A 12916-nucleotide genomic window follows, 5' to 3' on the forward strand; every position below is an offset into this window, starting at 1 on the left:
GACAGAAGAAGCGCTATCACACCTTGGTTTACGGCCAGTACCTGGGGAGCTGCCACATATGTATTTAATATTACATATATAAATCCGCTTACCAGTTTAATAAAAACATAGGTTTGTTAAAACAAATTAAGCTTAAAATTAAAGTAAAGTTCAGTTTATCAAAAAAAATGAGGTTATGGACACAAACGTATGCAAACAAAAATTGACGCCAAGCCCAAAGTATTCGTTTTAAGAGATCGAATAAATGAATAAAACAACATTTTTAATAAATATAAATTAAAAATCGACCTGTAATTGCTGCGTAAGGTGTTAATTTTTCTTAGTACATCCATCCTCGTGGCGTTTGGCTTTATTTTATTATATGTCTCTAAAATAATATCCAGGGATTCCAATTTTTTTTTCTTGTTGAGGTAATTTCTATTATTGGGGTTCCACAAATTTTGATGAGTTTCATAGGACACTATGAATCGTTGTAAATCGGTTCCGACTTCTGGAACACGGTCGATCTCGTTCACCCCGTCCATAGTGCGCGTGCGACTGACACTGAAAAGTTTCGCCAAATTTCACCAACACACAGCCAAATTTCATATACATGTATTTTAACTTTGTAAAATCCGCATTCCTAAATAAAAATTATTGCAAGTACGTTGTAAGTAATCTGTGATTTGTGCCGATCACTATCACGATCATTATCATTTGGATCCACAAAGTTGTCTTGGTGAACCAAAAAAGGTTTACTGACATGATGGCTATGTTGGATTATTTCATTTGTTGGAAACCAAATATTTTCTAAGGAAAACATAAAAAAAACCTCAATTCTGTAGAGTGAGAGTACTACTTCCGGTGCAGGTAAAATTATTACGGTATCAAATTTATAATTTCAATCACATGTAAAAAAATTTCATTGTCTGATTCGGTTAGCGGTTTTGGAGATAAATGAATTTAAAAACTTAAAAAAAAGAGGACACCTATAAGAATATGTACCATTTCCGGTCAATTTAAAAATTTGAAAAAAAATTACGTCATATCGATAAGAAATTCAGTAACCGATACTAAGTTTCAGTTCGATAGGACTAACGGTGTTTAAAAAATACACAGCCACACACATTTTTTCTAGATCATGAAAACGTGATCAGTGATCGATTCTGAGTTCGAATCAGTCAAAATCTCAAGTTCGGATTTTCGCATGATCACAAAACTTTATCTATTGTTACTACGTACATACATACATATATACATAGATAAAGTAATAATATATAGAACAAAAAGCAAAAGCAAAAAATAAGATACAAAATTACAAAAAAAAAAAGAAAAAAAACAACATTTAAACACAATCATAAACAAAACAGTGATAAAATATTGGTGGATAAATGAACATTTAAATCTAATATATAATTTAGAAACAGACTTTGTATTGTTGGTTCGTAAATCCACGACGTCAGCGAACAAATTAATATACAAATAAATTTAAACAAAATAAAACTATTCAAATACATTTAATAAAATGTTTATATTACAAATACCGAGCGAAGCCGGGTAAATAGAAAGATAATTGAATAAAGTAATGAGCCGAGCAAATGTCGTAAATATGTTCGCGACACGCTCTCTGAAATATCGACGACATCCCCCCAAGGCAATCCTAGGGGTACTGCCCGAGCTATGGAGGGGCGTCGTGCGGCTCGCGGATTGGTGAAAAATTGGATCACGCTGTATGTTTCCACGCCGTCAAATACCGCGGTATCAACCGCTAGTGTTAACGCTGCCAATAGGCAGCCGTATCGGGGCTGTGCGGTTGGCAGTTGGCAGTTGGCAGTTGGCAGTGGCAGTGGAAGTGGCAGTGGAAGTGGAAGTGGCGGCCAGGCCGGTCTCGGCTCCACTTTGATGCTTTCGTTCCCGTTCCCGTTTCCGTTCCCGCTCCCGCTCCCGCTATCATTTTCCTCTCATACGTGTAGTACAGTACAGTGCAGAGCAGACCACTCACTCGGAGGTTCACGTCTGCCACTTAATGTTGGTTAGTTGGTCGGTCTTTTCATCTTCATCTTCATCTTCAACGCGGGCTTCAAATGCGTACACATTCGTATTCACATTCGCATTCGCATTCGCATTTGCCCTCACTTGGTGTTTCCGAAATTCGCCCTCTCTATTTCCGCAACCACACCTTTTCGCTACATCTAGTATTGGGTTATGTCAAATGCCGACCTTGAAGTTTGTTAATCTTCTACCACCGGAAGTGGTATTGCGCTCTCGGAAAGCGCATGTTATCGAATGATTTTTCCTAAAAAATAACACATTTATTTGCAAGTTTGTGTGTTTAACCTTAGTATTTTTACATTGCACAATATTAATCTATATGCGGGTGTATGATTATATCAAAACCGAAACTTAATTAAATAAAACCACATCGTATAAGATAATATCATGTTCAATACTGAGTCCTAGACATCATTTTATTCTCGACTTAAATTTTAAATAACTGAATTTCCCAACGCTGCCCAGGTTCTTTTATATGGAGGTCTCTTCACCCTGAACTCTGATCTTCAAAAACTGTCTATAGTCTGAGTTATATCGTTTCCCCCCCCCCCCCCCCCGAAAATAAGACCCGGTTTTGTATTAATTTTACACTTGTACCTTCTTACTTTTAGGTGCATACACCGATTTCTCATAAAATCTTTTAAAATCATGGTGGGAATTATTTTCGGGGTAGGTCGTATTTTCGCAGAAAGACAAAGACAAAGTATGCATAATTTGAAGGGTTGTAAATTAAAACTATAGATTTTCATAGCGGACAAACAATCATTCATATTTATATATATTTTTATGGCTACGAAACTCACCAAATTGTCACTGAATGTATTGCAATACCTTTATACACATAAATTATAACTAATTAGTAGTATTATATTTCAGAATTACCCCTTGAAAAAACAATATAAATGCTTACTATGGTATGAGCCTTCAACATATGTATCAGCTCAGTGTTAATTTTGTAATATTTGTATATTCATATCTATGGAACTCTCAATTTATAATAAAAAAAATAGGCTCTACTGTCACAATATTTAGATTAATCATAAAATCAGTTATCGAATTCATGTCAAAGTGTATTAAAAACAATGAATATTTTCTTATTTTGCAAAATGTACATGTTAAATATATTTGTACCTTTTTAATCTTCGAATTTACTATGTAGATTTTATTTATTGCAGATTTCCCTATACTACTTTGATCATCGATGATTGTCATCCAACGGAAGCATGGTTGAAGATACGTCCACTAGTCTTGCAACAGAACTTGATTGTGATTCATTAGAAAATGCCGATTGGTATTGGGGAGATATTTCTAGGTGCGTTTTTTTTTTTAATTTTAAAATTTCAAAATAAATGTTTTACAATGTGTGTTTATTTATTTTGTAGAGATGATGTTACCGAGAAATTGGAGGATTCTCTAGATGGCACGTTTCTTGTACGCAATGCCTCAAATAAAGGATCGGGGTTTACGCTGACTGTTAGGAAGAGTGGGACTAATAAACTTGTTAAAATATTTAATTGCAATGGCCAATATGGATTTTGTGAACCGTACGAATTTAACTCTGTAGTGGAACTGGTGAAATTTTACCACCGGGTTTCACTAGCTCATTATAATACTAGTTTAGATATTAAATTGTTGTATCCGCTGTCGAGAACTTTAGAAGAGAAGTTAGCTAGTTCAGTTAACATCCAAACTCTTATTGAGAAATTCAAAGACATACAGAAAGACTATGTCCAGAAAACTAGAGCATTAAATGAACATTCAAAACAACACAATTTAGTGGATACAAAGATAAAACATATGAAACTGGCTTTGGGTGCATTTTCGCAAGGAGTGGAATTGTTCCAAGAGCAAGTAAATTTACACAAAAAATTTCAAAATGAAGCTCAACCGCACGAAATAACATATTTATTAGAAAATCATCATTTATTGGAAGAACGTTTAAATTCACTTTTGCTTTGTAAAAAGGAATTAGAAGAAAATAAGGATAGACAGGTTTCTTATTGTCGTTTGTTAGAAAGAGAGATAACTTCATTGAAACCCGACATTGTTAATCTATATAGAGAAAGGGATCGCCACAAAGCGTACGTAAATTATAATATAAATATTTGTAAATGTAAGTACTATGTTGTGTGAGAAATTTCATCGATCGTTACTTTTCATTTTAGATGGTTGAAAATGAGAGGTATAGCTGATAATCAAATTCGTATTCTGATGAGTGAAGAGGACGAAGAAGAAACGCTAGAAGAAAAATTGCCCCATCAAAACGAACGTTTGTGGAGAGCTGACAAATGTTCTCGTCAAGAAGCCGAACTATTGCTTAGCGGTCAACCGACGGGGACATTCCTCATCCGACCGAACAGCACTGGGCAATACGCTCTTTCCATCACATGCAACAATAACATCTATCACTGTATAATTTATAAAACGGAAAAGGGTTACGGTTTCACCGAACCGTATAATATCTATGGATCGCTCAAAGCTCTGGTGCTCCATTACGCTCTCAATTCGTTGGAAGTGCACAACGACTCCCTCACGACAACATTGTCAACTCCGATCTTTGCCACGGAGGCGGGTCAAATGGCATTCGGCAATCGGGCTGCGTGATGAATCTACGTCAATTAAAAAATTCAACTATTTTATTATATGTTCTATTGATGAATTGATGATTGTGCCCAATACAATTATATAAAATTTAAGATTAACGAAACATACTTAAATATCGATCCAGGTTGTATAATAATTAAATGGAAAAATTATTATTATATTCACATCAGTTTGAATGTAACAAGGATGGGCACTTATTTTGTAAATCTTTCAATGTCTGAAATTTGGCAAATGTATAGGCAATAGAACACTATGGAAAATGGTCTGAATTATATTGATAAAAATCATGAATAATGTGATAATAAAAATGTAAATATTTCTCCATAGTTAATAATCTTTATGCGCTTATGAAAGTTATTTTATAAATAAGTTAATTAATGTTTGTGTAGCACATTTTACAATTCTCACAGTCTTGATTTCACTTTGCGTGTGTATGTATGTATGTAGTGATGGTAATCGAACAATTTCCGGTTTCATTGTTTAGATTAAAAAGTAATATATTCTTAATAATCAAGTATTAAAAAAAACCCCACGACAATTACTCAATACAATTGTTTACGTGTTAATTGTGCTTTATTATTATATAAGTAAGAATGATCGATGGTTTGGTAGTTTGTCTTGATCGTAAGAAGCTGTAAGAGTTGTAGGTGTGCTCAACTAATATATATATATACACATGCATACGTGTATGTATGTATATATCGTGTATGAAATATGGCAAACTGTGGTCCTCTATGTTCAGAATAGATATGTATTGTATTTTTTGCTGGATTTTGAGAATCCATATTTATACTTGAACAGCTGGGAAATCGTTTCTCTGAGATTTATGTTTGTACATATATGTATTTGTATACCATTTGTCGCACATTTAACCTTAATATTTTATATGTTGGTAAAATGTGCTGTAAATTTAAAGTATTGTGGATCTCTTTGTACATTTGTGTACCAAAATTTATGTATTTTTAAGTGTTTTAAATGCATAATAATTACTTTTTCCTTATTTGTGCCATGAAAGTTTATTTGTCAATAGTTATACATATTCATACTACTTATAAAACGTTACCGCATTAGAACATGCAAAATGTGAGCTATATTTTCAATTATCAGCTAGTTGAAAAGTTGAATATTGTCTCTGTATTTTCCATGTTTGTAATACATTTTAGGTTATTTGACAATCTTATCGCATTACTTGAAAGTATACACAATTCATATTTGACTTAGTGAATTTAATAATAATATTATGTATAATAATCATCGAAAAATATGTCCAATCTTTTTTTCAGTCTCTTCAATCGAATAGCACTGAATTTATACAACCGGAACCTGATGAGGCCATCATGTCAATAAAATTTTTGATCCGGCCTCTATCTTGTGTCTCTATTTGCCATATGATCGTGTAGATGGATTTAATTTAGCTTAAGTTGATGCATAAAATCCCCAACCGTCTTTTAAATGATCTCAAATTGGATTCTTTATAAATATATTGTATTACTCAAAACAAATTATGAATATCGTTGACTTGTTTGGTGCTATTCGAATCACCATAACCAGACTTTAAATTATATAGTTAAATCTTCAACTAATTTGATGCTTTCAAAAATATTACAGATTATTTGTATATAATTGTCGATGTAATATGATTACGTCATTTATCTGTTATATTTATATAAACTGTGTGCAATATTTTTTTCGTTCAAACAATAGTATATAAATATATTTCAAATTAATTATTTTGGGTATCAATATAATAATCTAAAATTGTACTATAAGTTATGTATAATTTATATCAATTACGATGATTTAATCTATTGAATAAAATGTGAACTGAAATTGAAAAAAAATATTAACCTAGTACATATTTGGGGCATATAAAATACTAATTTTAATTTTATGTAAATAATAATAAAAAAAAAATCAATGTGAAATAGCTGCAGCTTTGTGATACAATATGTAAGATATATATATGTATGCTTTTGAAGTTTGCTGAATTTATTATACCATTACATTGATTTTACAATGGTTAACAAGTACAGTCGTCAGCATCGAGAAACTGCTTCAGATGGATATACATAATCTATTACACATGTAAATGTATTGTAGTTTCTCAGCCTTCCCGAAGTACGTAGATAATCTTCGCTTTTCGCTTCACATTTTAATATTTTATCATTCGATTCCCATTATCTATGTGTGTCAACATAGATTACGATATCAAAAATTTCATTTTTACATTGCAAGTATTATATTTGCAAATATACCGTTACATGTGTATGTATATTTATTTCTAATATTTAATTATTGTACAGAAACTTCATAAATACTATTCGGAATATAAGCAAACTTTCAAATGCACGACTTCAATATTTGTATTTAATATGACGATTGTAAACAATGTGAGTTTTACCAATCTCCCCCCCCCCCCCCAGTTTCATATGCCCCTGTTGGGAACAAGTGTGTTAATATTTATGATAAAAATAATTTATTGATTCATAGTTTAGATGTTAGAGATGCGTTAAATTTATAATAAAGTTAAATTTATAAATTTTCGTGTTTTATTTTGTATTACAAGTGGTTTCACCCGGTATTCATAACATTCATATGTTGTTTTTTTTTTAATTAAATTAATTTTAATCGAAATACAATGAATATTTAACGACAGCCAATCAGAAACGAATTTGACGACAACCAAGTGGAAACAAATTACAAACATAAGGAACAGTGGTTTTTATAGGATAAGATATATGCTACAGTCCAAGTGTACATTTCTTTCGTCCATGAACATACTATTTGTTCAGAAAATAATCAATCTGTCCAGTTATACTGTATATTAAAGAACGAATTGACAAATGAGCTAGTTTGTTTGGGTGCAAATTATTAGGCATAAGTATTTTCAATCGTTTGTCCCATCTTATGTATGTTTGCTTATCATGGGTTGAAATATTTTTAAAATGAGCAAAAACCATTGATGTATAATACACTAGATCCGCCCTCACGTCTTATACTGGTCTCCCTTTTGGCGCATGCACAGTTTCTCTCGGCAGGTAGGTAGGTAGGTACCGCTGCGTCGTAGGGAAAAAAACCATTTTTTCCCTAGTTAAATCCCCCGCACCCCTCAGTTAGTGAAGACAAGATCTCCGACCAAAATCACACGTCAGGGCCCATCTATGTGTATTATACATCAATGGCAAAAACAGAAATTTTAGCAACGTTGAAATATGGTTTCAATAGGATCTCCCTTTTAAATACTTGGCGTTTTGACACATTAACACTATGGTGGCAGCTGACTCATATTTGTATCATGTTGGGTGTACAACGCTTACTGGCCGCTAATACATATGATTCACGACTCTGCGAATATATTTTTCAGTCCGCTGATATATATTTGTACCACGTTTTCGTCATAAACGAAAACGTGGCCACAAACGATTAACGCAAACGTGATACAAAAATATATCAGCAGACTGATACAGTTCGCGCAGTCGTAAATCATATATGTACCAGCGGCCACTAAGCGTTGTGCACCCAACATGATACAAATATGAGTCAGCGGACACCATCATGTTAACAGCTAAAAGTTTCATGTGACACGTGGTGAGCTTTTGACTGTTAGCATTTAAACTAAAGCCAATAATTCGTGTATGAACAGACTAGTATGTTCATGAACAAACAGGAGTGAACACTTGCACAGTAACATATATTATATGTATTAAGTTATACACTAAGAGGAGTGATATAGACATATATTTTTTATTAAAATGCATTTATTCGTCAATTTTTCAGCATTCGATATTGTTATACATACATGAATCATGTACAATTAGAAATTATATTTAAAAACAGTATTACACTTATAATACTAATATTATAAAAAAGATAAAATTATATTACTAAAAATGCTAAAAACGCATACATAATATTGTAAATAAAATAAGACAAAAATCTCGATATTACAGATCCTTAAAAATAATACATACATTACAGAAAATGGAAATGTCTATTATATCTATGTACTTTTATGGGATTATGTAGCATTTTATGGCAAAAAATTATTAAATATGATGCAAGATCACCAATATGAGCAGTATCTCAGATCATAAATTAAAATTGAGATCAAAGGTAAATACATAGTATATGATACGGTAGATGCGAGATACGACAAACGACAGATTAATAATAATCGAGGATTTGCAATTTTGCGATCAACATCATAAAACATTTACTTTGTCGACTTTGTAATGCGTCATTATTTCATGCACGCAAAATATAGCAAAAAGGCGGTTAATTAGTCTTGTGTAGTGTATGACTAGGTTGAATGATTTAGCAACTTGGTATACAATATGTAGTTTAAAATTAATTCGTAATTTAAAATTATATAAAATGGTTTCAAAAATAAGTATAAATGATAATCACTCTTGACAGTTTCGATAGTATGATAGTATTGGAAAGTAACTGGAAAATTACCAATTTCATTTGAAAGCCTTACTTCGGGCATGCACTGGTTTTAATTTGCACTTTAACTGTTGTATTAGATCATATATTTTCAACGAAGGACCGACTTTCATTTGCAAAAGTTCAATGATTTCATCTTTCGTCAATTCTAACATCATTTTTCCAGTTATTTGAGAAAAATTCATACAATAAGGTGCACAATCGTTGATGGTAAGAAACTGGGCCACATCTTCCGTGTCCCAAGACTCGGGATCCACAGTTTCCATCGTCTTCAAGTCCATAGATGTGATGTTGCCGACGAGACGCGGAATTGACTTCAACTCACGAATGTTTTCCTTTAAAATAAATGATTATTAAATTAAGTTTGATGATTATATGTGTATTTTTGGAGCAAAAATATAAGTAAATACCACTTGTAGGCTTGCCCCAACCTCTTTTATATCGATTTGGTCTATATCCATATTGGAATCATCGCGATTCATACAATCACTTGGAAGAAAATTGGATTTTACGTCTATGTTCATATCGAAATCTAATTGATCATTACTTGGCGCGCTCTCCGATGTCAACTTATCGTCTAATATACTTTCTAAGTTGTTTATGTTGTGAGATTCTAATTTATTATTCATATTTTGCATATCCATATTGAAATCGATTTCTGATTTTGATTCGAGAAGATCAAATAGACCATCATCATTACTATTTCCCATATCTAATGTATCTAAAAATGAGCAAAAGGTACACGTTAATAAAATTCGTTAGATATATAAGCATACTCTATCTGTAAAAACAAAAACAAAAAAATTACCATAAAGAGGCTTCATACGTCTCATATTACCTGATCCATTTTGAGTAGTCTTTTGCTGATCGTTAGACATTTTATGGTTTTTCTTTTTTCGCCCTTTCTTACGTGTGTTACCTACTGGTTGCCGAGCTGGCACAAATGGACCTTCGAGTTTGTGACTGACTGCTTGACACCAACCAACCGGGTAAATATCGGTGCTTTCACAATCTAGCCATTGGTCATATTCATCGCCCCAACCGTTGAAGTGGACCTTTAAACCGATTAAACACAGTAAATTACAATACAAAATATACGAGAAATGTTTCAAGATGTTTTGTAATTTACCTTCAGCAATCTACCAACAATTCCAGCAATAGTAGCGACACAGACTAAACGAGGATCCATGAGGTCGGCACACTCGAGTCGCATTCCCGGTGAAAATCCATGCTGCGAAGTAGTTTCGCACACATTTAAAGAACTCTTGGGCAAAGGCGCTTGCCCTGTCGCCACAGTCATAGGAATACCTCGTGCACTGCAAAATCCTGCTGGAAATATGTACGGCGAAAATTCATGATAGCAGAACCAGTCCGAGCCGGATTCGTCAGGCGGGTAACAGTCGATTCGAATCATAATATAACCGTGAAGTAAAACTTTCATAACAGTCGCCACACATATCGAAGAGAGATTCAATGGATCGATAGCTTCTAATTTCATGCCTTCCGTGAAATTAGATTCGAAATTTATATTATGAGGATCTTTCTTGATGTAATACTTGAATAGGTCGTTGGTGGCGTCGTCCGAATCCAACGAGTCGTTATTTAAACGCTCTAAATATTCCGGTGGAGCGTCCAGTAGGTGTCCGACTTCGCGTGCCCAACCTACGGGATGTATGAGAGGGCAGTCTTCATGACACCAGAATCCATTGTCTTCGGGGGTGCTATTGTAATATCGAATGTGCAACCTCTTGCCTACGATTTCGTGAACGGTTGCAACTTTAACTTGGCATATTCTATTTTTGTCCACCACTTCTAAAACGTGGCCAATACGGAATCTAGACTTCATACTTTCGTTCACTTTGTTATAAAAATCAGTCGGTAGAGTACGCGCTCCCGTTAACTGTTGCACGAGGAAGCTTTTCCAATCGGAATATTTATTTTCAATGCTCTGTGGAGGAATTAACGGTTTACCTCTCGTTGCACACCAACCGACCGGATGTACTTCGGAATGCATAAGATTTAACCAGAAATCTTTCGATTCATCATTGCCGAAACCTTCATACCGTAGCAATCCCATATAGCCTTTAAGCTTAAGCACGGTTGCGACCCAAAAGTAGTTAGACAATTTGTATGAAAAATTTTCACAATCGGTATTTTTAACTTCTACTTTCATCCCTTCGAATACATTGTTCCACATATCTGACAAAGGTGCGTGGGCAAACAGTTTTACTGGAGCTGCTGTAAAATCACAACTAAACAATTCGTTCTTCCATTCGTATGTATTGAACAAGTTGCCAGTTTTATGTGGAATAGGTTGCATAAAGTCATCTATGGCCGCTTGCCACATTCCAGGCAGTTGGGGCAGAGGTTCCATCGGGATCATTCCCACAAGATGGTCGGTGCTTTCCATTAATTTGAATCTATAATTGGCTTGTTTCTTGTAATTATTCATTTGATTATTATCTTCCATATTGCTATCTAAGTTTTCATCCATTGAGATGCCAGCATCTTTTTGGGGATTCGTTAAGCCTGTGTAACTTCGGGCGCATGTCAGGCTACAAAATTTTCTTTGTTTAGTGTAAAAAGCATGTTTAACTCCGATAGCTCCGCATTTTTCACACACGGCTGAAAAGTTAAATTTGTATTATATTAAAAATTCGATGCATTCGATTGAAAAAATAAAAGTATATTCACCAATTCCATCTTTATCTATGGGAATAACAGAGAGATCAGTTCCGCCGTGGTATGCTATCGGAGATTTAAGAACAAGCTCTGGGTGCTCTATTGGTTTTATTTTTTTGTTGGGGTTCGGATAATTCGAAGTATTATTCATTTTACCGAGTTAAACTTTTCTTAGTAAAAATATCTGAAAGTAAATTAAATTTAAGATATATTATAAGTAGATACATACATGATTAAATTGAAACAATTTTTTAAATTTAAAAATGTATTTTCAACGTTTCCTAATATAACTACCGTGTAGCTGTATGTAACGTCAGTGCTATATTATAACATTAAGACGAGTATCAGAATATAAGGTTGTTAGCAAAAGCTCTAGCTCACATACATATGTATATGGGTGAAGCTTATGGTGGAATCGACTAGAATCAATCACGAACGTCATCGAAAAACCAAAGGCAGTGGTTTTGGGGATATCGGGAATAAAGGAGATGGTTGAAGTGATGGAACACGTTGCGTTGCGTTTAGTTGCATTGCGTCGCAATGTTGTTATGATTGGCGTCTGCAGGGAGGAGGTTATGTGGCAGAGAGGAGTGTAAACACCGTCTCATCGAAGTTTCACCTTTCGCATCACTTTTCGCGTCACCGTCACCGTCACCGTCACCGTCACCATCAACGTCATCCTCGACTTCACCATTCAGATCAGATTCCTGCTCAATGCTCCAACTCGTCATCGACAGATTCCTCCCGGAGAATGCCTCTCGCACTCCCACTCCCACTCGGCACTTGCAGCTGCAATTGTCACATACGGCTACCAACATTCAAACGTTAGCTTTTTGCCACCCTCCGTTTACTTCAAATTACATGGCTTGTATTTTACGATTCGGTGTTTATTCCGCAAAAGGTCTGTTCATACCTATCCAGCATGACCCGTATTCTGCAGGTGTCCTTTGGTACATTCTATATGGACGTATTCATACTCCATTCGTGCATGCGCATTTATGCATTCATGCGTGTCCATATAGAATGTCCTAAATAATACTGTCCGTACTTGCAGGATTCGGGTCGTGCTGGATAGTTATGAACAGACCTAAAAGCGATCCCGCCCACGTTACTTAAATCTCAATCACAGAAAATCTGCCACCCAAAAACTCCA

At 34.3% G+C, this 12916-nt stretch overlaps 2 protein-coding genes across 4 annotated transcripts; one reads left to right on the plus strand and one right to left on the minus strand.

Annotated features, from left to right (window-relative positions):
* Positions 1-1749: 1749 nt before the first annotated feature.
* On the plus strand, positions 1750-7171 carry Pi3K21B (phosphatidylinositol 3-kinase regulatory subunit alpha). Its single transcript, XM_077445595.1, has 4 exons — positions 1750-2011; positions 3207-3343; positions 3414-4112; positions 4197-7171. The coding sequence occupies exons 2-4, from the start codon at positions 3255-3257 to the stop codon at positions 4633-4635; spliced, it is 1227 nt and encodes a 408-aa protein (XP_077301721.1). The 5' UTR covers positions 1750-2011; positions 3207-3254; the 3' UTR covers positions 4636-7171.
* Positions 7172-8384: 1213 nt separating this feature from the next.
* LOC143921275 (polycomb protein Sfmbt-like) lies at positions 8385-12563 on the minus strand. 3 transcript variants are annotated; one of them, XM_077445510.1, is made up of 6 exons: positions 12383-12563; positions 11776-11947; positions 10211-11706; positions 9920-10136; positions 9492-9802; positions 8385-9416 (listed from the first exon to the last, which is right to left on the minus strand). In XM_077445510.1, exons 2-6 carry the CDS (start codon positions 11912-11914, stop codon positions 9099-9101), a joined length of 2481 nt encoding a protein of 826 aa, XP_077301636.1. In that variant the 5' UTR covers positions 11915-11947; positions 12383-12563; the 3' UTR covers positions 8385-9098. The 3 variants fall into 3 exon arrangements, with proteins under 3 accessions (XP_077301636.1, XP_077301554.1, XP_077301000.1); XM_077445428.1 differs by having other exon boundaries at positions 9513-9802; positions 9890-10136; XM_077444874.1 differs by having other exon boundaries at positions 9890-10136.
* Positions 12564-12916: the final 353 nt, after the last annotated feature.

This window comes from Arctopsyche grandis, chromosome 1, assembly GCF_051622035.1.
Source record: "Arctopsyche grandis isolate Sample6627 chromosome 1, ASM5162203v2, whole genome shotgun sequence".
Taxonomy (NCBI): Eukaryota; Metazoa; Arthropoda; class Insecta; order Trichoptera; family Hydropsychidae; genus Arctopsyche; species Arctopsyche grandis.